Here is a 25,542-nt window from a genome sequence, read left to right as displayed (position 1 = left end):
AACCTTAAGTTATTTTGCAGACTTAGATTAATTATATGATATGTAATCAAAAATCTTAAATAACTTTAGTCAAACCTGAAGTATGTCCACAAACACATTGCACTATACAAATGAATTATGATTAGCTTCACCTTAACCTGCTGTGTTAAATACATTATTGCATCAATAATTACAATCAAAACATTTAATATATATCATTCTGATACTGTCCAATCTGTAAACGAGTACTTTAAGTATACCTTGATGCCAACACTTTTTTAATTTTAAGTAACATTTTGAATGCAAAATGTATACTTGAAACCGTGTATTTCTGCTCTTTGGTAGTTCTACTTTTACTTTAGTAGCCAATACTTCTTCCACCTCTGAGAGTAGATTGTCCAACATATTGTAATGGAATGGTTTGTGTTAAATGTAGCTTTGTGGAAATGACACCTTTATTCTGAAGAATCCGACCGGAAGTGTGATTGTTGTCACTGCTTGCGGAACACACTGGTCAGCCCTCTCTAGTAGAAGCTGTTCATACAGCAGCCTCCGCCGCAACGAATGGAGGCGAAAGGGTGAAAGAGATATCACTGAGGAACTGTTTCACTATCAACACATCTTTCCGTCGGATGCGAGGAGGATTTTAAACAGATATTATTTCCGCGGGCAGAAGAAACGCCTCACTGTTTTTAAAAAAAAGTCGAATTGCTTCCCTTTTTCCCCCGTGAACAGATCGATTGCCTGTCATTTAAAAAAGGGCGTGTGTGCGAGGCAGTCTTCACCATTTAATGTGGGTATATGGTGTTTTAAATATTTGTTACACCATCTGGGTCTGAAGGACAGAGTCGAAGATGGGATGCACACTGAGCACAGAGGACAAGGCGGCGGTGGAGCGCAGTAAGATGATCGACAGGAATCTGAGGGACGACGGGGAGAAGGCGGCGAGGGAGGTCAAGCTGCTGCTGCTCGGTAAGGGGACTCGGTTCGCCGGACGAACTTCGGCGAAGTGTGTTCGCCTACAGCCGTTATAGAGTGGGGGGCCAGCCCTGTCATTAAAACCACATTAGTGTATGTTCATTCTCTGGTTATTGGTCAGTTTTAGGTGGTGTCAATTAGAAAATGTTACGAAGTTTTAATTCCGCATCGGTAGAATAACGTCGTCTCCTCCTTGTTGGCTTTAGTTTACCGTCAACTCTGGTCATAACGTTATTTCCAAGTAGTTAAATGACACTATCCAAAATATCCAAAACATAACATCAATTCGTGTTTAAATTCGTTTTTTATCACATTTCTAGTCACAATTTTCATTTTTGTTAACACTATGTCCATTTAGCAGCCTATGAAGAGCATTTGTGTTGACTAAATCCTTACAACAATGGCACATTTCCTCTCGTCTAGTCCATTACAATGCAGTGAAATATGCTCGTGGCTTATTAGGGGCCCAGGCCTGACTGAATGTAGGCTAACTAAAAACTTAGTTGGGTCCAGTCAGTTTAGGCTGTTTAGAGACCCTATCCCTGGTTTTAAATTAAAAGTTTAGCCTAATAAGGGACTGAAGGGTTTCCCCCCTCTCCTGTAGTGTTATCTACAGTTTCCTTTGTTTAATTCCTTATTGCCTCCCTTGTCTTTAACCCATCTCAAGTTCAAGAACAAGATACATGTAAAGATATCCGAAAAGGGCAAATATCTTGTGCAAGAAATCCAGAAAATTACAATAATGAAAGGTAATTTTAGTTTGAAGCCTCATGAACATGACAATACAATAGCAGCCATTGAAACATACATGCCATTGATCATCTTAAATAAGTAAGCAGTTGTATGACATGACATGCTGATGTAGATATAATGGCCTAAGACCCTTTCATTACTCTCTGCAGTAGCCAATTTTGACTCCAAAGCATTTTCACATTCGCTCTATGTTGGTGTCTAAGAATCCACTATGATTATGGTAAATCGATATACCTCCTTAAAAATCTACCACAAGAATGTTTTATGAATGGCACAGTAGGCTTCTATACTTCATTTTTGTAATGTCTTGCATACATTACATGTGTTTGTCACGTCAAAGCTTCTTCTTACAACCCTGTATGCACAATTACGTGAATTGCTTTAATTTAGAAGCCAGCCTTGTGTACATTAACGGCATTACTTACATATGGAGAACCACTGTTATCCTTGTAAATAGACTGTAGGTGAAAAACTTTTCCATCAACCCCTCAGGTGGCTAGCGCTGGGAAATGTTGACATGCACACACACGTGGTATGTGGGTAACCAGGACAAGAAATCTGAAACTAATACCAATATCAGGCAAACGGCTGACAGAACACACAAAATAAGAGCTTTTGTGGACTAATTTGTGAGCAAAAACAAGATAACATTTCCTTGTTTTTTTCCTATAATTTAGCAACTCCTTTCTACCATTGGTTTTTCATTACATTTAATTCAAGGGACGTTTTCTTTAGATTGTTTGGATGATGGATATGTAAAACATTTAGTGAGTCGTTGGTATCATTTAGTTTGAATAAGAATGCACATACTTTCTCACTAAAGGTAGACCACATTCCTCAGGTGCCCGATGAGACTTGCTGATTGAATTGAGCAAGTTTGGTCAAGTTTCTGCTATGCTGCTGTAGGGTGGAATACGAGTTTTCATCAGCCTTAGCTCTGACACACCATACGCTGTTAGTTTAACCACTCTGTTTTGGTTTATCAGCCTTTATGACAGTTGTGTGCCAGGTCGTGTGGCCCCCACGCGTGGCGGACTTGGCACCGTTTGTGTTTTTATCCATTCAGCATGGCAGCCTCTTCAGGTTACTGCCAGTGACAGATTGTGACACCAGTAGAAAGAAAGAGAGGGGCTGTAAGATGAGAACACTGCTAAAGCATTACAAATGAAAAGGCTCTGCTGCAGAGAGACAGGGTGGCTCGAATCAGGAGTTTAAGTTGTTTATCTTGCGGGTAAACAGTCACTGAAAATATTCAGTTTTGAAGTTGTTGATTCGTAAGCATTTCTGGAGTAGACTTTTCTCTAAACACACCCAATCAACATCAATATGAAGTCAGTAAAAACTTGTGGCTTGGTAGTAAAAGGATGTAAGCATTGTTGAGTTGTGTTGTATCCAAGATGACCACACACTGAGGATCCATTTCCTGTATCTGTGTCATATGGGTTTTGCCAGTGCCACGCCCCTTTTTAGAAAACTAACTGCAAGGCTGAGGTCCATTAACCTTAATGGGAGAAGTGCACATTAACACAGACTGTTTTGCTCCACAGTAAGGCTGGGCATTCTAATGATATATAATTATATCATATAGATATGGTCTCTTTTTCAGATTTTGTAGGCCGAATTACAGTGAATGATGAATGATCCCAGGCAGTCCTTATTTTCCTAATACTGATTTTTGCTCTACAAATAACTCATTGTGTAAATATTCAGCACCACTGATCAACTCACGAACATCATTGCAATATCTGGCTGGTAAAAAAGATGGCATTATTAGATTTCTTTGGAATGACACTTCAAGAGAAAATTAACTTTGCTTGAGAGTGATTTTTCTTCCAACAAACTCTTGTGAGGTCTGGCAACACCTAACGTTACTCAAACTGTGTCAAAATGTGAAGTTATGTCAACTAACAATTTCAAACTTCCTACAGTAGCTTACACATTTGTTTCATATATCCTAAATATGTTGATGTGTTAACATCTCATTTAAGAGCTATCAAATCTGAATATGCACTATGGCCAATTTGAGACAGGAAGTTTATCCCATTAATACCATTGGGGCTGCTTGCAGTATGTATTTTTTTGTCATCAAGCTTTTGTTGTATGCTGAAGTCTTTGTATGAAATGGAAGAGTTACGACTTCTAAATGAGTTGAAGTTTGTGTATACATCAAACATCTGGTGCTTTGGTGAGTGACAGGTTTATGTGTTTACCACCTGGTTCTCAACGCAACCCTAAATGTTAATCACAGGCTTATGTGTGCTCCCTGTGACTGACATAATTGTTAAGCTGACGTAAAAAAAACCTCCAATTTACATGAAAATGATTTTAATCTTTGAGTCTTTTTACACACTGTCAAATCCAAACTACCAGGCAGGCTCAGGTGTCCTTTAGAGAGGAGGGTGGACATCTTTGCTCCCCTGAAAACTGAACATATTTGTCATTTAGCTCTCATTTGATTCCCATAATCTCCAGGACTCAATTATCCTACTATTCATATCTACGTGCTAAAATAGATTACAATCTCCTCAGCCTAATTACTCTTTCTATAGCTGTCGCGCAACTGTGGGAAGATGGGAAGACCTTATTAATAATCCTCAGCCTTTCTCCACCATTGGTCATTGTGCCCTCTCTAATGTTTGCCATGTTTTAATGATGTAACCAGACATGTAGTGCAGCATGGATGTGCTTTGTTATCTTAAAAATGCGGAGTAATCAAATGAAGTTGTCCGCATTCCAACATCTCCTTGTCCGCATCATTAAACATCTCCTCGAACAGGTTGGTCTGTCCCAGTGTGTGGGAAACAATCTTTCAGCCATCGATCGGCTTGTTGGCAGTTCGATCCCTCTGGTCGTTTACCCTGGTGGTTAGCGCAAAGCATGGAGGCTCCTGGAATCTTTCATGAATGACTCATATTTAAATCCCCTCAGAGGGAGAGGGAAAAGAGGAATTGGATATTAAGCGAGAGGGACAATGAATCATATTGGGGAAAAAGGACTGAAAGAGGAAGATGGATATTTATGAGGGAATACGAGTGGAAAACACAGAGAAGGGAGTGGGGCTGGATGGTGTTTGGCTGCTAATGTGGCATCACTAATGTGGTTTGCACATTGTGCCAAGCCCTCTAGAAGCCCTTACATTGCTCACTAAAGAGGACATGTTGGGGTGGCTGCATGGCCCCTATAAACCCCCTGACCCGCACAAACGTATCTTCATGCCGTTGATCTGGAGCCTGAAAAATAGTCTTTTGCCATCTTTACTTTGGTTTGCATGCAAGCCCACTTTGCTGATTCTCCAAGAGAATTAGCAAACACATTTGGTTAATCTGTAAATGGAGAAGGCCCAGGCATGGTAGCCATTTGAATTACATTCATCTCCATAATGCTATTGTTTTCAAAGCCTCATCCATGCTGCCTCACGAAGATCAACCAGAGGAAGTTCCAAGAGAAAAGATGTGTTTGTGGTTGAGGGATAGAAACGGCTCTGTTCTTTGTGGAAGAAGAGAGAAAACGCTCCAGTTTGACTTGTTGGGTTGGATTTTCCTAAAATAGTTTTAACCGCTAGAAACAGAAACCAGCTGCTCCAGTAGTTTGGAGTCTGGAGCAGTTTTGGGGTGGGTGTATCAAAGCTGTGGGTGTGTAACATGACTCTGCATGAGGACTTATAGGTCAGGCTTGTGGTGCCATGTAACCCTTGATGGTCCGTGTGTGAGGCAAAATCAGGAAGACTGTGTGTTCTGTATCCCTTTGACTTAAAAACTTTAACAAGATCCACACCCTAATGATATCACTGGTGTAGAAGGACCAGAGCCAAGTCACTTGCATTAGCGCTCCCATCTCATTGATTATGATAAAGACTGAGACACCAAATCTATGGTTTTCATCCAATTTTAACCATTAGAATTAGGAGGCAGGCTTATTACCATTTCAGTTGTGCGGCTGATGCTTTCAACTTCTGTACACTGGTCTTTCGTATCGTCGTTACTATGATCTAAAATAGAAAAATATGGCAGAATTTACAGCTACATATTCACGATTACAGTAGATTCACTTGACGTCATTGTCTTAATCCCTGTGGGAAAAAGTTAATCACAAAATTGAAGGATTTCTCAACCAATGTGACTCACCTTTCCTAATGAATTAAAGCATCAGTTCTCAGAAATGTCATCAAGTCAGCAGAACATTCTTGATTATCTAGTTGTATGTTCTTATATTCAAGGGGATTTCCTCCATGAAAAGGATTTGTTTATTGTCACAACTATTTTCTGATTAATTTGGTTAAAGCTCTAACTAAAGATATTTTTTATTAAAAACTGTTTGGTCTACAAACTGTAAAACTAGTGAAATAAATCCAAGGAGAGGTCTTCTTCTAATGTAATGTAACTTACATTTAAAACCCCTCACATTTGAGTGTCTACAATCAGGAGTTATTTTTGAATCTTTACTAGATAGATTAGATAAGAGGCCTTTGTTTTTGCTGCTTTATAATTTGTTTTGTATCAAACAAAGCCGTAAAAAAGCCTCAGTAACCTAACCTTTAAGAAGTTACACAACTGAGGTTAGCTAAAATCTTCTTTATAAGGATGCTTCTTTGAACTGTGGGCTCATAGCTCGCCCTAAGTGGATTTTCATGCATCCCACGTTGAGGGGAGCTGTGTCGGTCGGTATGTGAAGTCTCGGTGGCATGGTGCAATGGCTCTATGCCTGGCCAAGGGGGGCAACCTTGCCAACTCGCAGGCCAGTCGTGTCTCTCACACAGATTCACACACCCAGTGTCGGGCCTCAGATTACAGAGAGCTGCCGCGGTGCCGTCAAGCCTCCCCAGGGCTCTCCGGCACCCGAGTGGTACACGTAATTAAATTGTGTCCTCAGGTGAATCCCATCTAATTATCGTGGAGGTGAGGTGCCAGCACTGTTCCATCAGCATGCAGTCCTGCTGAGGGGAAGTTTGTAGGAATGCAGACTGATAGTGTGCCCGCTGCAGCAGGATGCATTAAAAATACGTTATAAATAACTCTCAGAGGACTGTTACTTATAATGTGAAGCAGGCTGATTTACTAATGGCTTGTCGAAAAAGTGTCTCATTTAGATGTTTATTCAACATGAAAAGTGGAACTAGATTTTGCCGATTAATTATTATGCAAGAGCAGATCATCTCTGCTGACTGTATCACGAGGTAATGCTGTAGACCTAATGGTATGATTCGACTTCCTCTTATTCTGTTTCTAGAGCTGAGAGGGGAAGCTGGGGGTGTTTACTCAGGGAATTGCCACTCTCAAGTGGTTTGAAACATCTTCCCTCGTGGCCAGATGCCTTCAGTGTAACCTCCCTATAAGTACACACTGCTGTAATATGAGGATATCGTATTAGTAGATGTAATGTAGTTTCTGGTAATACACACACGCACACGCACACACAACCACAAAGCCTCCTCAGGTGACTGCGGCCTCACATTGGAGATGTCCTGGATGTAATGAGAGCAGTTGCCATGGCGCCACTGGCGTAACTATCGACGGTGCAGCCAGTGCAACACACCGGCACATATATCTAATTATTTTTTTTTTTTGCCCCAATGGCATTGACCGGTTAACGCAATATTCCAAGTAACCAAGCAACCTAAATTAATTTGTAATTTATCTGTCCAATGATCTTGCTCTCTTTCATGTCATGTGATACCTTGAGTGACGAGCGAACCGTTTAATCAACCTGTACTGTAGCTAGCAGCAGCAAGTTCGGCAGCATTATAAAAAATGTAATAGCTTGCATTTATAATGTACAGACCAAAGCACAAGAGCGGCGATCAAAAGAGAAAAGACTAGAGAGAGTGTATGTCCGTGCGTGTGTGAGTGCATCAGCGTGCGCTTATGTTTGGGGCGATGGGGGGCCCAAAACAATATTTTCACCGGGGCCAATCACAACCTTGTTACGCCACTGCATGGCGCTGTGACGTTTGAGCCATCCGCAAAGCAAAAGGCGTGCCAACACTATGCTCCCACCACTGTCTCCATCCCAGTGTTGTATCATTCATCGGTCAACGACAACAATGTCATTCAGTTTTGGCCCCGAGTGCCCCCACATGCTGAGCTGACAGCATGTTTATTCACAACTCCATAATAATCTATCTCATCTTTAGTTGTGCGCGAGCCAAGAGCCTTAATGATGTGATTATTTTGCTGATAAAATTCCAAACACACCTACAGTAACGCCAAACTAGAGCGAGCATTATCACAAAGCGAAACTGAGCTTGTTGCCATCAAACAATTGAGTAAATCTGCCTGGAGGAAGGGACAAACTCAATCACCGGGGACATACACAGACTTTGGGTTACACACACACACACACACACACACACACACACGTCATTTGATTTACGTGGTAACGCTCAGGTTTCATAATAATGGTTCCTTATCATGCCATTTGGCCACATTAGATCATCATAAAATGCAGTATAGGAAGTGAGCAGCTGGGTGACATGGGTTAAAATGGATATGACTCAGGCAACAATGACCTCTTGAGATATTTACACTCTAATAAATGTATTTTTCTTCTTTTCTAGGCGCTGGCGAATCAGGGAAAAGTACAATTGTCAAGCAGATGAAGTGAGTTCATTTTGCTGCTGTTGCATCTCATCATTCTGCACACTGAACAATCAAAACAACCCTTTTTTTCTCTCCAGCGTATCAACAATGACTTATTTTCCCATCAGATATGCATAATGGCACAGTATTAATTTTGCTCAATACAAACCGTGTCAAACAGCAATCATGCTTTTATAGCGTCTCTGAGTATTATTTATGGTCTGAGAATCACATCGAAAACAGCTACCATATATAATTGATCATGACGACAACCCAGCAGAATACATTAGGACTAACTCCATACATCATCCACATACTCCGCGCGTCCTACATGAATTACATTTTGCACAAGCACGCTCATGTTATCGCTCATAAATCAGCAGACATACAGAGATGCAGATTTTAAGCAGCTGCTCAGTTTGATATTGCTATTGGTTCTTTACCTGTTGAGGATGTATATAAATTGTATTATAATTACAATCAAAATAATAATACATAAATCCACTGTAATACCAGTGTGCTCAGAGATATCCGTTTTACCATATGTCGGATTTAAGGAAATTATCTTAAACAAACATTTGGTTAATTTACCAATGTGCCCAACCCTGCATATTTTGGATGAACAATGTTGTAAAAGATATTGAAAAGTCCAAATAACAAGCAGATTAACCAATATTGAAAATAATAGTTTTTTGTAACCCTAACAACACATTCAGCTTTTGTGGTAAAAGCCTGAGAGCTTGCCCCTTATCTTTTGAGTTAAACAATAAATTCAATAAATACATTAAAAGATAATAAATTGAAAGTTTATATTTTGTTTGCATGTGGATGCTTCGATCCAGAGTAAATGACATGCAACTGTAGAAAATGCTTCTTTCCCCTGACTACCCATGATTCAAGTAGCCAGGAATGAGAAGCTTAAATATCAGGACCAATGTGGCCTGATTATATTTCACCACATTGGACATATATCAGAGAAAAGGGATATTGAATGAAAGCGGAGGATGAAAATAAGTGATTTTTGAGAAAGCTGAAACACATTATTCACCGTACATATTTCTTCATGAGTGTTTTCTATCTATCCTGGTAGCATTTGGAAAAATGTGGTTATGTTTTGACCGTCTTTTCCTCCTTTTTCTTTCAGGATCATCCACGAGGCAGGCTACTCAGAAGAGGAATGTAAGCAGTACAAGGCTGTGGTCTACAGCAACACTATCCAGTCCATCATCGCCATCATCAGAGCCATGGGGCGCCTCAAGATCGACTTTGGCGATGCCGTGAGAGCTGTGAGTGACAGAGAGAGGGTCATCTGGTAGAGTAGAAACCTGAAGGCAGTCAGAAACAAGCTAGTACATTGAGTAAACTGTCAGCAAACACTCCTGGGAAAGTAAGACACTGCCATCCCCTCCCACCCCTACCATGGAAACCCATAGAGATACAACTTTAATCAAAGAAGCACATTGATTCCATGTAAGCAAAATAACACAAGTAAACAATGATAATAAATATAAATGTAATTGAATAACAAGCAAAGACAGTTAAGTGAATAAAAGCTTATATAAGTGGGTGGGAAAAAAAAGAAGGAAATAAAATATTAAAAGGTTTTGAAAATAAATAAAAATGTTCCGTTATTCGGTTGGGGGTGTTTTGAGGTTATTGAAATCAAGCACTGCCATTTATTATAAAAACAGTCTGCAGAGCACCTAAGAGTATATTTTATCTTCTCAAATTTGAGAAAGAATACCAGGTCCTTAAGCCAAATATTTAACTTTTAAGGTGATGTTTTTGCGCTTCTGCCTTGATCATTTGATCAGAAGCTATCTCTGCAAAATCCTTATAACCTTGTGACTGGCCTTTCAGCTTGGTAGCAGCCGGACATTGTTAATGATAATAGCGGTTTAAATGACTTGGATGGTTGATTTATGATCCTGACTTTATTGCCTCCCCTCTCTCAGGATGATGCGCGGCAGCTGTTTGTGCTGGCGGGTTCCGCAGAGGAAGGCTTCATGACGGGGGAGCTGGCCGGTGTCATTAAGCGCTTGTGGAAGGACGGAGGTGTTCATGCCTGCTTCAGCCGCTCCCGCGAGTATCAGCTCAATGACTCGGCAGCATAGTGAGTCACATAACACACAACATAAAACAAAGTTGCATTTTTATTCCCAGAATTATGATTCACTCAAGGAAAAACCTCAGCACACCAATTCAGTCAACAAACGCCCAAACTAGTGCCATTCCTCTACAAACACAGAAAGCTGCTGCCTTAACACAAGTTGTTATTGCCTCTCATCATGCTCAGAGTGCAGAAAGCCCCAGCACCATGTATCTGTCTGGACTTTTACACTGTCAATATGTGCCCTCCTCAATGAAGCCTGAGGAGCAGAGGCTGGAAAGCCAATTAATCCAGGACCTTACACCTCAGCTCAGGAACATTTGTCACATGCTTAAAAAGAAGTCATCACAACCCTCTGCATCTAAACTGCTCCATTGTTTTCCTTGGCCAGCCTGAAAGTTGTATATCATGTTGGGCAAGAGCCGTTGGCAAAGAGAGAGATGACATCATCATTTTGTGAGGAACAAAGCAGTTGCCTTGTTGTGCTCTGACGCAAACATCAGTGTTTATGTAGTTGTTGCTCTTTTCTATTTGGTTCCTATAATCCTGATGTCCAGGGGCTTTTCATGAATAGGAAACACCATGTCCTGAACCTTGTGTGTTTTTACTGTTTTAATACCTTGAAAAACAAACAAAAGGATTGTTAGCGTAAAGGGGAGATTACTAGTGTTTGTCGGATAGCAACTAGAGGTCACTAATCTTTCTTCCCATTGTAATTTTTCAGCAATAACCTTCAGTGCTTAGGTCACAATACACCCAGAGTGTAAGAAAATGTAGTTTAAATCTGAAATTATTTATACTACATACAGAAAAATAAAGTTTGTATAGACGTATGGCTGCTAAAGTACTGCTTTCTGGTAATTAGACCCGACAATTTTGCGAGACTAGATCATTCTGTAAAGTTTTGTTGCATTTACACCTAATGTTGAACTATTCTTTCTATGGAAAAAGAATTATCTCTTGCAGTATGCATGAGAAAATCCATATAAAATGTTAAAAAGATGTTGAAATAAAAAAAAAAACACATCTCAACTCATCCCAAGGTCAACTTTGCCTTGCAGTTTCTGGGTTTAATTAAGCGGGACAAAATAAACATGCTAAAGTCATAACAAAGGATCACAATTCCATCCCTTCTCTATACCTGCTTATGCCAATTCACAACCATGAAAACACATGGGAGACGGAACAAACATTGACTCTAAAATGTTGGGAGTTTCCCCATCGGCTGCATAACCTTCAACCCAGGACTGAACCCAGAGGGAGTCTACCATACACACAACAATGTGCACTCCACACTAGTGTTGCACGGTGTACAGATACTTGAAAGGTACCGCGATACCCTGCCGTTAAAAACGTTACGATTCCTCCGTTTCATTAGTATCGGTACTTTAAGAATGACGGGGGAAAGTACTCCGGTGAGAAAGCGCCGTTTTAATAAGAGCCGTGTGTGTTCAGCGCTCTGCTTCCACGCTAGCTGCCAGAGCATGTGAGAAAACGAGAAGCATGGCTGCAAGTGGGAGTGCAACTGCCACTGCGCCTCAGCTTGTTGACAAAAAAGACGCCAGAAGCGAAAAACAAAAAAGTTGTTTATAGATGATGCTTAATTGTATTTAATACAAATTCTAGTAATTTATTTAATTTATTGTTCTCATGGTTTAAAAGTTTGTTATGGTTCTGGTGTGAAATAAAGCACAATAATTACATTTAAGACTGTTTCCCCTTTTTAAAGAAAAGTATCGAAAAAGAATCGGAATCGCAATTCTTGACTCGGTATCGAAACCAAAATGTTGGTATCGTGACAACACTACTCCACACAGAAAAGACCTCAGTTCAGGTTAACTGAGTTTTCTATCTGGTTAAAACAGCTAACAATGGGTCGGTTAAAGCTCTAACTAAAGACCGATTGGGAGTCATTCATTCAAATGGGAGATAAAGACTTGACCTTGATACACATTTTCTCTTTCTCTCTCACTCCCTTTTTATGATTATTCTGCTTTCCCTAATGTCCTTCTCTTTGTGTCTGTCTATTAGCTACTTGAACGATTTGGACAGGATATCCCAGGCCACCTACATCCCAACTCAGCAGGATGTCCTGAGGACCCGAGTCAAAACCACAGGCATTGTGGAGACGCACTTCACATTCAAGGACCTTCACTTCAAGTGAGAATGTCTCCTTGAAAAAAGTGTTTTTTTACGTGGTGCCTTGATTAGCTTTCCTTCCTGCCTCTGACTCAATCACTCCCATAGAAATTACCTTTGCTCATGTACAGATGTAAGTTGTGACACAATGTGTGAAGGTGTTCTGCATATATCATCAGTGACTCAGAGAGAAAAAAACAGAGAGGAAGTGTGGGTAGCAGGCCTGATGATATCATGACACAATAAGTCCATAAGCGGAAGCTAATGACACATACATTCATGATGTTGGGACATACAACAGAACAGAAATAGATGTTAAATTATCCATAGAGACATACAAAATACAGCGCTTTTTAAATGTCCTTTCTTACTCAAGGCGCAGCTTAAATACACTCATGATGACACACAATTAGTGTCACAGTTGTATATCACAACAGTTCTTCTGTAAAGTAGCCATTGCTCTTTGTAATGTACGGATAAAACAGCAGGGGCTACACGTAAAAAGCAAAGTACTCCTTTTTTGAATGGTTCAGTTTGTATTCGAAGATAAACACAATTAAAGAGCTCTGACCTTATGTCGGTCTTCCTTGTGTTGATGAGGTAAATGTGATTACTTCTTTTATTTGCACACCCTATTATACATTCACCATTCCCTCCCCCAGTGCTGCCTTTAAACCGTAGTATTTCCAGATGTGGCTTCAGCAGTGTAGTAGCAGCTCTCACAAGAGCTAAATGGGGCGTTTTGTTTTGCCACAATTCCATGTATTATTATGCAATTGTTTCACACGTTACCGTTTAAAATCAGATTTGAAAATTGCTCTTTATAATTGGATTTGCTATTGTAGAAATTGTTCCCGAAAGTGAGAAAGGTATAAATATTCATACATGAAGTGTGTGTCATAAGGTTCATTCAGCTTTAGTGTGGATTAAGTAAAGCGAGCAGTAAAAATCCCCCTCATGTATAGCTCTTTACAAGCAAATAGAAAACACAAGATGCTGTTCTGTCAGTATACCCATTTGCTGGTCACTTGAGTATTGCTAGAGTAGATTTTTATCAGAACAGTTTTGAAGTAACAAAAGACAAAGCATTTGTGTTTCCTCTCCCCTCTATCACTTACTGTCATCACCAAACACTGCAGCGAGAGCGGAGCAGCCACAGTGACGTTGGATTCTTTCTGCCTCTGGGTTTATACTGTAAACACTGCTGTATTGTCTATGTATGTCTGTATGCTGAGGCACATGTGTAAATGTTTATTTCTCGCCCCGACCAGAATGTTTGATGTTGGAGGTCAGAGGTCTGAGAGGAAGAAGTGGATCCATTGCTTTGAGGGAGTGACCGCCATCATCTTCTGCGTGGCCCTCAGTGACTACGACCTGGTGCTGGCCGAGGACGAGGAGATGGTGAGTGCTCCAGCCTCTGACTCACGGAATAACATCAAAGCAGGCACTCGCTGTTTGTACACACCAGGGAATTCTTCCTCTTGTTCACTGGAATAGCAAAGTGGAAATAAATGATAAGGCTTTTCCCTTTCTTATGGATCAGTGGGCAATCATTTTTTTCTGTTCCTCCTTAGAACCGAATGCATGAGAGTATGAAGCTGTTCGACAGCATCTGCAACAACAAGTGGTTCACAGACACCTCCATCATCCTCTTCCTCAACAAGAAGGACCTGTTCGAGGAGAAGATCAAGAAGAGTCCTCTAACCATCTGCTACCCAGAATATGCTGGTAAGGCTGGCTTCATTTGACAAATAATTGTTTTGAAATGGCCCATTCTTTTTTTAATTTTATCTTTTTTTTTTAACACAAAAATGCCATTAGAACCTGCCAATGACAAATGTGCTTATGGATTTGATTTTGAATCTTGATTAAAACACTGACGATTTGAGCAGATTTGTTCCACATAGTTTAAATGAACACTCCAAGACCAGAGATGGGTGTGTTTCAGTGTCAGATGAGATGATACAAGATGTGAATGTGCCTGACAGGAAGCTTGGAGAGGAAGATGTCAGAAATTAGGAGCTTAACATTGAAATGTCATTCTGTTATCTACTACGAGTGAATTAATAAAACAATTAGGATATTTAAATCGTTACCATTCTCGCTTAGGGCAATACCCAGAAGCAAATTAGCTTAATTTAACTTAATTTAACTAGCCTGGCTCTGGCCAAAGTGAATAAATCCTGCCCCCAGCACCTCTAAAACTCAATAATGATCACAATAATAATCACATATTCTGACCTTTCCTTTAATCCTTAAACAAATCTAAGTGTAGTTGTGGTTTTGAGGGGTATTTATGGGCTATTATTAGCTGGGAGCAGTGACTCCCTGAAGTGTTATATGACTTTTGCACACTAACAGACTGCAAAATGTTAACACATTTGTTTTTGTAATTAAAAAAAAAAGCAACATGTTAAAGAATGAGCATTCAACTTTAATATGAAATTATATAATGAAAAATAATAGCCGCTATTCCCAGTTAGCAGGATGAAGCCCAGCCATGTCAGTCAGTCTTAACAATTAACAATATACATATACAACTTCTATACCTTGTCCTATGCATTGACTTCCTGCCTCTTCACTTCCCGCTCCAGGCTCCAACACGTACGAGGAAGCAGCTGCCTACATTCAGTGTCAGTTTGAGGACCTGAACAAGAGGAAGGACACCAAGGAGATTTACACCCACTTCACCTGCGCCACGGACACCAAGAATGTGCAGTTTGTCTTTGACGCCGTCACCGACGTCATCATCAAGAACAACCTGAAAGACTGTGGTCTCTTCTGAGGATGGAGAAGATAACCTTTTTCTTTTTGGTAAGGGACTCTTCGTCAGCGGGTGTATGCACATATCTGCATCACATGTCAGCATTATGAATGAGAGTTTCTTCACTTTATAAGTAGAGTGCAGCACTAAGGGAACTTTGGGAGCATGCGTTCTGGATATCTTCTTTCAAAATTCAGAATTATGGAGGAGCATAGCTGGAGTTGACCACAATGATGTAGCGTAATCCATCATAATCAAATGCATAGTTACATTTTTAAATCTGTCTTTTCCTTTATGTACGGCTAAAATACATTTTCCGCTCCATTTAGATGTTTGTTAATGATAGTGAGGCGAGGTCGACCTCTCCAAAAGTTCTCTTTTTGAAAAGGCTCAAGGCCATCCCTCCTCCGTCTTTCATGGTTCTTTCTCTCTCCTCTTCTCTCCTCAGGCGGTGGAGCCAGTTTATTGTGCATCTTTGGTGGGGAAGATGAGAAGAGTCGGGAGGATCAGTCACGGACCAGTGCTGTACTATATGCCACTTTTAACAGCTTTATTTATGTTTTTTGTCTTGGAACATTTTTGAACTAGCGTTACGACATTTGTGTAGGATGTTTGTATCTATGTAAAAGCGTCACAGCAAAAGTTTCCCGCACACTAAAAAAAACAGTTACTTTGTATTTAGTTTTGGAGGAGATCACTTTTATGCTGTTACTTCTGCCGCTGTCTCTGGAAAAGGAAACTTTGCTGTTGGTGGAAATGCTTCTTTTCTTCCTTCCCTACAACCAAAAGGGAAGAAAAGGCGCACAACTTTGAGTCCAGTTTGTTGGTACTTGTGCCTTCGCATGCATTTTTACCGCGGCCGTAGTCCCAATGCTTGTTCTGTTGCCTGCTGAATTGTTCTAAACATAAAGAGGTTAACTGTTTTCACATGTTAGTGTCCCTGCTATCTTCTATGTGCACACCATTGAGCTATCGGGATGTGGAAGGTTTCCCTCTGGTCTAAAGCTACATAGGTCTCCACGGTGATCAATATGTAGCCTCCACAGTCCCCTACCCCCATCCCCCCACCAGCCATGACAACGAAAGGCCTCGCTGGCCAATCACGCAGTACAATACTGAGATGTAAATTGTTACATTTGCCCCTCAGATTCCGGGGTTCTGGTTTTTAAACTGTACAAAATATCCATTCTTCCCAACCATTCGGATAATGGTGAGTCAAGGCATTGAGCTTATAATACGCTCAAGTCAAAGACAAGGGTAGGCACATTTTAATGTACATTTTAATGTATTATGAGGAGAGTTTTGGTGTTAAGGACAGAACAACTGAACCACTGAAAAGAAGGTTGTAAAGGTCGAGGGTGAGGTCTGAAATGTTTTAAGGTTCAGACGTATAGAGTAGAGGCGCTACTCGAGGATTCATTCAGGTGATGGAGACTAAGATGGTCAAGGAAAAACTGGTCTGTGATTTGAGGTCAGAACTACTTTGCCAAGAAGAGTAATAAATATAGTCCTGGATTTGTTCACATAAAGAAACTGCCACAAATGTATGTGTATCTTCTCCACGGATGGAGAATCTTTGTAGACTCATCTCCCTTATTTTGCTAATAAAAAACATTTACAAACCACGTGAAGTTGCTCAATCATTAAACATATGTATCTTCTACAGTTAATTAACCATGTTTACACTAATGGTGGCTTAATTATTGCACTACTATAATTAACTGCTTAAGCACAAAGCATGATGAATGTATTTCATTATGCTACCCTTTCCAGTATCTTGCATCTTCTCGTTAAATGTCATGCAGCTATCACATGGCTTCCTAATGCAGAATGAGCTCAAACTCTAATTGAATGTGTGTTAATGACCTGAAAGCGTTTCTTTTTAAATATGCTAAAAGATAAAATGTTTCATTTTCATCATGAATCTCGAATACAAATTCTACTTAATTAGATGATGCTTTTATCAGTGATGGGTCATGCTTTGATGTTCGTGTAGGCTGGCTGGGATGCACTTCACATCTTCATAATGGCTTGCCACACTGTCGTACTGCGCATGCATTTCTTATGAAGCGAGATATCTTGTTCCAAACACATTGTCCCACAGAGGCACATTTTCTATCAGTTTTGCACACAACCTACATTACAGTATATTTGTATTCCTGCGTGGCCTTTAACGCTGTGTTACCTGCAGTAGTACTCAATGTGAAGCTTTGTTAGGATGAAAATGGTCCGCACCCAAAGGTTAACTTGCACGGGCTGATAGAGAAATCGCATTATCTAATTTTCCTATGTGTGTATGACAGTGATGTCCATTATTCATAAGACAATTTTGAACAATAGGTCTGTTTAGTGGGAGCATACATCACCAGTTATAGAGGACCGCTGGTATCACCTTAAAAACATCCCGCTATATCTGATCTTAGATGACAGTCATCTGTTGATTTGCATGTGTGCTGACCACAGGTGGGAGGACTACTCAGATCTTGTGCTTAAGTAAAAGTAGAAGTACCAGAGTGTAGGAATACTCTGTTACAAGTTAAAAGAAACTTCATTCAAAATGTAAAAAAGTATGGCATCAAAATATAATAAAAGTACCAAAAGTAAAAATAGGAGAGAAATGATACCCTAAGTTAACTGTTAGTTAGACTTTAGCCAAACATTAAGGTAACGCCGAAACAAAAATATATTGGCTAGCCTACATTTCTCAACACCGTGAGGCAAATAAAGTTCAAATATAGCCACTCATTATCACGGTGAAGTAGACGGATGTGGATGCTAATTTTGCACCTTGCTAGTAGCTACTTTTCAACGACTATGAAGCTAATTTAACCTAAATATATAGTTACGGTAACGTCTGTATGTGGGTAGTGACAAAGAGTACACTTTATTTATGTTATGTATCCAGAGCGGACTCAAAACATGAACACATTTCAGTGCCAACATCACAGGTAAGCTAGCTAACTTACACATGTATGGTATGTATTCCTACTCTTTGTGTATTCTTAGCTCGCTGTGCTACTCTGTTATTTTTTCAAACTTTATTTTCATTTTTCTTCAACAACATAGCAACATTGTAATACAAACACTGCCAAAGACCAAATACAGGAGTGTAGGCTAGATGTTGTCCATGTACACCCCCACAGAACAAGACAACAGTAGGCTAATATAGTACAAACACATTCAAAAATAATAAACAAACACAGAGTTAACATTTATCACGAAAAACAGCAACAAAAAAGACAAATAAATAACATAAATAAATGTGTATTAACAGTTCAGATATTGTCATTATTGACGGCCTATTTTGAAAATGGTTGCCATCATGTCTTTATAACATTAACGGTTAACCCAAGGTACACTTTATTTTTTACATGAGTAAAAAACCTGTTATTCCTTATTGACCCAACTTTTATTGTTAAGAGGAACAATTGTGTAATTCCTTCACTCAGAAGCGGTCTACTTTAATTTACAATTAAAGTTTCAGAAGTCATTGTTCTAGAAAGGGAAAGAAAATCCAGCTTCAAACACTCCCTTTGCTTCTCTTTGCCTTGAGGGATTCCCTTCTCAGTGGCAATTGTTTTGCTATTTGGGTACCACAAATACTTTGCATGTGTGGTTTGTTTGCACACACATAAAAATGCTGATTTGCATGTTGACACACTCCTCTGCCTCCCCAGGTTTTAGCTTCTACAACTTGACAGAAAATTGAATGGAGTCCAAAGGAGATACATGAGTGTTAGTCTGGGTGTGTGTGATGCTAGAGGAGGCTCCCAGGTGTGCTGCCAACTGGAGGAGTTGAAGTGTGTTTACATGGGTGGGGGGCCATATGTTGTATTAATAGCACCTTTAAAGATGAGAGGAAGAAGAAGACAGCTTAAACAAGGGGGCGGCCATGATTTACAGTGTAAAAGCAACCCGGGTGACACTGTTAAAGATTCTCAGCAAAAACAGAGGGTGGGGAATATTTGAAGTGTGTGTGCGAGGAGGAGGGTGTCAAGAGTTGGAACAATAGAGGCATTACTTCAGTGTTGTTTCATTGTTGTGTTTACTCTCTGCTCTCCCCTCACTAACTTTCCTTGAGGGCAGCAATTGGTAACAGAGATAAGACAGTCTTCTCAGCAGCCATGTCGGACAGGACGCATTGTAACACCAGACTAGACACACTTTCCGCCTGTACTGCACAGTCTTCACACTGAATCTCTCAGTACAGTCATGTGTCTGCAGACTGGGTTAAATAGGTCTATTGTTATTATATTAGTTTTGTGATATGAGACTTAATTTCGTCTAACATTTTTTATATTGCAATATTGTAGGCATGGTCTTTTCCTGGTTTGAAAGGCTTACACTAAATTGAGTCTTTTATCTGTTCTATTATTTCCATTAAGCTGTTTTATTTATTTAAGCCACATCATTTATGATTATCAATTAAAACATTTTAATATTTTTTGTAAAAGCATAATTTTCAACTCTACAATATCGACATCGAGAGATTTGATCAAACATAGAGAGATACAATATTTTCCTTATATCTTAAATGTGTGTTTAACGTAAAATATATGTCACAAACCAAATGGGATTAAAAAGACTAATGTATTACAATTTCAAATTCAATGTTTTACTATATTACATCAAGTATTAAAGGTATCTTATTTATCCCCAAGGGGCAATTTGTTGTGCAGCCAAAACCCTCCTGCATCCAAAGAAAACACACGTTACAGTTTATTTTGGAATCAAATTAGATGTCAATTTGTTGCGCTTTAGATACATTGACCTTTTAAAACCCATTTAAAAAATCTGGGAAGTTCCTGTTCCATCATGGAAATAACCTTATCAACATAACATAACAACATTATGCATGCTCTGTCAGCGTGTATACAATTAAGAGCCGTGTTGTGTATGGACGTGATTTCATGACATAACAGAGCAGCCATTTTGAAAGTCAGTCATTATCTGTCACCCAATTAGCTTTTTTTTCGTTCACATGCGTGAGTGTGTGACAGATTGGTTGTGTGTGTGTGTGGGTTGGTGAGTGGGTGAGGTGAAAAGGCTGTATGAGCTTGATGTGTTTATGTCTGTGTGCCACGCTCAGGGTGTGTGTGTGTCACGTGCAGGATGTGTGTGTGTGCACACTCTAGCTAGATGCCTGCCGTCTGTGCTTCTGCCTGTCACCTGATATTTCAGTGCGCAGATTCCAGCTTTCATCTCCACAGACACACACACGTAAGCATACACACACTCTTACCCGTGATGTCATTGATTCAGAACTCCATGGCAACAGTGAGCGAGGAGGAAAGGGGGCAGAGAGGAGGAGAAACGGAGAGATATTCCTTCATAGTGACGGGTGACATTGTTATAAATAGCTCCTGATGTGTCGAGGTGTCCGATGTGACAACGTGCACCAAACAGTGTATCTTTATAAAGTGGCTTTATCAGAACATTTGTCCAGAGGAAACTTTCCCTCCTGAATAGACGAGTTATTTCAGGGCTTTATCAATGTGATAGAAAGCGATGTGGGCTAAACATGTCTCACAGCTGGTACGGATACTCCTTTTTGCTCTATCCCTTTTATAACTTTGTCCCTCTTGTCCATCCTCAATCATTCCTTTCTCTGTATCCATGTGATTGGTTTTTAATTCCCCTCCAGCTCTTTAATTTGTTCCGCATCATCCCTGGTTTCTCTGATCCTGACGCTGCCTGTGTTGAATTTGGTGTGGAGTCTTTCTGAAAGCATTCCTTTCTGTACTGTAGTCAGTTGATGTGCGAGTGTGCATCTTGCCGTCTATACCAATGACTCTCAGCCCGGAGGTCAGGAGCTTTTTCTCGGGCATCACAAGATGGTAAATGTAAGAAGAAAAAAAAACTGTTCTTCAATATTTTTTCTCTAACTTTTGTCAAATGTTTGCCTTTGAAAAGATAAAGAAATACATCGTTTTCTTTATTGTTCAGCCTTGTAAGAGAGCTTTACTTTTTGCATTTATTCTATTTCAAATTCATTGACAGCTGTCTCTCTGGTGTCAAAACCAGTCACATCAATCAGAGCGTTGCAGGATTATGAATGGGGATGTCCGCTATTTTAGACAGAATCCATTACAGCCACAACAGGTATGGACGATCTATAATAAACATCTTATCAGGTTGTTGTTATATAGGGAGACACAATGATAAAGGCACATCCTCAGTTCCGCTGATAAAGCCTTCAATATTGGCATCAGCCCGAAACTGAACATTTTTGCCGATAGGACAAGCCAAAAAAAGTGCTTTTATTTATTCGTATAAAATAACATAGAATTGTTGGCATTGTATAGCTAGTTCATATATTTGTACATTTAGGCATCGGTCTGTAAAGTATATGTAGAGCAAGTGTAATATTATGTTCATTCCACAACAGGAGAGAGTTCATGTACCCAAACATTTTCCAAATGGGCAAATCGAATATATGCAAAACTCAATTATCGTGTATTCCTGGTTATGCTTTAGAAACGCATAGTAACAATAGTAATTAGGGCAAGACAACAACCCCTAACAAGATAGCTAACATGGATTAAATATCAAACTTAATAATGACATGAAAAAAAAGGAAAGGACAATTTAGTCTGATTATCAGGATATATAGTTGAACTTTTATGGCTGATAAAAGAAGGTTGGGCACGCTGCTCTATACCTCTGTGTGAAGGATTTAGTCCTTTCCTATCTATTTATTTGAAACAAATCCTGTCTGCTTATTACGTGTCAAGCTGAGTTTCAAAGTAGGTCTGCCCCATAGTCCCCCCCGCCCTCTTTCTCTCCCTCCTTCCCAGTCTGAACAATGGTCCAGTGAGAGCAGCCGGTTTTGATGAGGATGTTTGGGATTAAATTGTGAATTTTCACCCTCTTAACATTCCTGCCTGCCCACTGCTGCAAAAGGGTCAGCGCCAGTCCTGTGAGCTTTTCCACTTAAACTCTACACGACACTGCTAAGTGTTAGCATTAGTTTGCAGCATTAACTTTCCCCACACAAATTCCAATATCCATACGCTGAATTTGATTATAATAGTTGTAATCATGATTTGACGCTGAGGGTGAAGCTTTGTGTTTTGAGAGCAAACGGTCACATTCACACATGCTGCCATGAGGAGTAACTCATCTCTGTCTCTGGGTGATGGAACCAGCTGATAGCAATAGTCGTTTCTCTCATTCATGACAGGGTGTGCTGCCAAATTTGAGAGTTTCCATGAATAAAATAAGTATGAATGAATAGGAAAAGTAAATTCCTTTAAACCATGACATACATTTTTGTTGCGTGAAAAAATAATCTCCTCAAAACAAATTTGATCACACAATCTTAATCAGCAGATGATGAAAACCCTCCATTATTGGGGCTCCTGAGGATCTTAATTGAATTGTCTGGGGAAAGCCAATAGGAGCACGCCAATGCAACAGCGATAATGTTTTGGCTTTTATCTTATTCACACCTATCTTTAGCCCACTTTCCGTTGTTTTCTTTATTTCGTATGGATCCTCTGGGGGGAGTCTTTTTGTGGCAGTTTAATACTTCATTTATTATATCATCATATTTAAGACAATGATTGAATCTATAGATCTAGATAGAAACACTTTAGTTTTTTAGCCACACTAGGTGAAACAGGGATGTGGATGCACTATGAGTCTGCTGAGTCGACCCACCCCCCTCCCCTCCACTTACTCAGTCAGTGGGCAGCAGCCTTCTGCTGCTCTCACTGTGAATGAATCACTTTTTATTCATAACATCGTGGCACAAAATAATTGTTTTGTCCTACTTTTTGCAATTAAGACAAAGACTTTTTGTGCGCATTTCAATCAGGTGTGGGAGCGTCTTCTCTGAACATTAGCTGCCCTCACCTCCTGCTCTGAGGTGGAAGAAAAAGAAAGCACTCGTAGTACTTGTAAGGATGCTCATGGAGCGGCTGTCAGCGTTGTGTGTATCTGTTGATTCGTGCAGGAATGAGTCTCAAACCCAGAAATGAGTTAGCATTTTAGCACTGTCAGGTCACCTCTCTTAAAGTCAATGGTTTTGTGATTGTGTTTTTTGATAGATGCCAATGGTTAACACAAGCTTAAGAGATTCACGTTTTGTTATACAATGTAAAACTCCTCAGTAAATACACCGTTGGTGAACGCCTGATGCTCCTATGTGTCCTAAAAAAGTCAGCTGCTAATAAGTGACTAAATCAAACAATTTAACATCATCATGCTGAACATATCCACCTCATGCTTAGCGCTGGTGACCTGAAGTAATGCGGCCATCATGTAGTTCGTTAATAGACTAGCTAGCTGTTTACCTCCAGTGTTTGTATTTACGATTCAACTATAAAAAGTGTTAATATGTGGGGATTATCCTTCCGAAGAAAATGTGGAAATATCATTAACATGTGTTCGCTGCAAAATGTATATTCTGCATTTTTCAAATGCAATGGTTTTGTCGAGGGAGATCTAGCAAGCTTACTTCCTGGACGGCCCACAAAAAGTCATCAACCCAGCACCACTCTATACAGCTATAGTTGTTAATGGACCAGGGTGTGTGGGCTTTGCAGGGTTCAGACCAACACTCATCTATATTTAATCCTGTAAATGGTCATTTAGAGCCACTTCCAGTGGAATCCAATGCCTAATTACAAAGGGGAAACAATCTCTCTTAGGCAAAGCACATAATCAATATGAGCCGTAATTATCAGCCGCTCTCGGTCTCTGTCTTTTCGAAATCATTTCAGTTCCCCCATGTTTTATGCCAGAAAAGTAGCTTTAATTATTTATCAGTCTGTGATTGCTTACCTGCACGTCCACATACCCAGCAACACACAAACACACACAAAGGCCCGCCTCATCTTTGTATCCGGAAATTGCTGTCAGGTTGGTTGAGCAGAAGCAGTCTGTGATCTAACGTGGAGATAGGGAGGAGGAGGAGCTGACTGTCAACAGTAAACAGTGTCACAGAGGATTCATCATTCACTTAATGGCTTCATGTGCAGGCTGCTGCACTGCAACATTATCCCATTTAACTAGTCGTTTCCATTCAATTCGGGCTTGTCTACTCTTCCTTAAATGTCAATAATGTCCCAGCCTTGTAGGGCATTGAATTTATTTCCAATGGATACACTTTCCTTTGGTCGGAATTCTCTTTTTTTCAATACCAAATGATGATACATTTTATTCTGCCTTTCCTTGACAAAGTGACTCTTTTGTAACCCTATTCAAGAAGTGATGCAACATCAGAAACACATGAAATCTACTCATGACATGAAAAATGATTCAGTAAATTGGACATATCTGAACGTGTTCTCTAAAGAGAACATCGTGTTGGTGGTTCTCCTACCCAAATGTGATGCAGATAATATATGTCAGAAAAGTTTTGATATCAGACATGGAGTTCCCTGATGCAGCACCATCAGCTCCATACTCTTAGCTCCCTCTAGAGATATATCCGCAGCACTGCATCTGTGTGAAATACAGTCGAAGCTCGCACTGTGCTTCCCAATTAGTGCCAATTTCCTGAGCTGTGATATGACAACCCTGGCAATATGGCAGAGCCTTTTGGATGCTATTGGATTAGAATGTTTTCACTTCCTACATTTGCAGTTGCCGGAGGATGCAGCTGATGTCACAACACCTTAATGTTGACACAGCTCCAAATGTTTCCCCGCATGAGTCAGCCCCCACCGACTCACTGATAATCTCATCTGTGACGAAGCAGTGGGATAGAGGTTGTGTGGCCATGACAGTGTGTGTGTTTCAATGTAGTCTTAAATACATTCTTTCAACATGAATGAATGTTGGAATACTGGAAATGTGTACATTTAAGTGTAAATAACATTTTTAATATATTTTCAGCACTGGTCTTTTCTCACACAACTACAGCATAAATGTACTCTATAATGAAGTCGAAATCCCTAATTTTGTTAATTTTCACCATCCATTCATTATTTTTTTAATTGTCAAGAATACATGTAATGCTTGGACTGCAGAAACTCACTTGCACAGGTTTAGCAGAAAAGGATTTGGATCAGATTTAAAATGCATCTCTCCACACTGAAAATACACTTACATATAATACCAAAGGCAGGGTCAACACAAAACAAAATTATAAGCTTACCAAAATAAAAATAATAGTGTCGAATGTCTAAATTCAGAACAAAAAATCGTACTAAACTATACATTATTCTAATATAAATAGCCTGAGTTAATATAGGGTCCAGTTTTTTGACTGCTGAAGCTGTAAAAGGTATTTGAAG

The 25,542-nt window shown here is 39.8% G+C and overlaps 1 protein-coding gene across 1 annotated transcript; it reads left to right on the top strand.

Moving 5' to 3' along the window:
• The first annotated feature begins 470 nt into the window (after nucleotides 1–470).
• Nucleotides 471–16,923, top strand: gnai1 (guanine nucleotide binding protein (G protein), alpha inhibiting activity polypeptide 1). Its single transcript, XM_034074781.2, has 9 exons — nucleotides 471–951; nucleotides 8,264–8,306; nucleotides 9,430–9,571; nucleotides 10,241–10,398; nucleotides 12,427–12,555; nucleotides 13,806–13,935; nucleotides 14,109–14,262; nucleotides 15,129–15,348; nucleotides 15,747–16,923. The coding sequence occupies exons 1-8, from the start codon at nucleotides 834–836 to the stop codon at nucleotides 15,317–15,319; spliced, it is 1,065 nt and encodes a 354-aa protein (XP_033930672.1). The 5' UTR covers nucleotides 471–833; the 3' UTR covers nucleotides 15,320–15,348; nucleotides 15,747–16,923.
• Nucleotides 16,924–25,542: the final 8,619 nt, after the last annotated feature.

This window comes from Pseudochaenichthys georgianus, chromosome 23, assembly GCF_902827115.2.
Source record: "Pseudochaenichthys georgianus chromosome 23, fPseGeo1.2, whole genome shotgun sequence".
Lineage (NCBI taxonomy): Eukaryota > Metazoa > Chordata > Actinopteri > Perciformes > Channichthyidae > Pseudochaenichthys > Pseudochaenichthys georgianus.
Note: the sequence above shows the minus strand (reverse complement) of the source record. Positions and strands in the feature narration are given on the sequence as shown.

What these genes read in the sequence shown, in the direction of transcription:
- gnai1 (XM_034074781.2), top strand. Translation starts at nt 834, where the DNA reads ATGGGATGCACACTGAGCACAGAGGACAAGGCGGCGGTGGAGCGCAGT. An exon ending in GGTCAAGCTGCTGCTGCTCG is followed by an intron (nt 952 to 8,263) that starts GTAAGGGGACTC and finishes CTTCTTTTCTAG; the next exon opens with GCGCTGGCGAATCAGGGAAA. An exon ending in CTGCTACCCAGAATATGCTG is followed by an intron (nt 14,263 to 15,128) that starts GTAAGGCTGGCT and finishes TTCCCGCTCCAG; the next exon opens with GCTCCAACACGTACGAGGAA.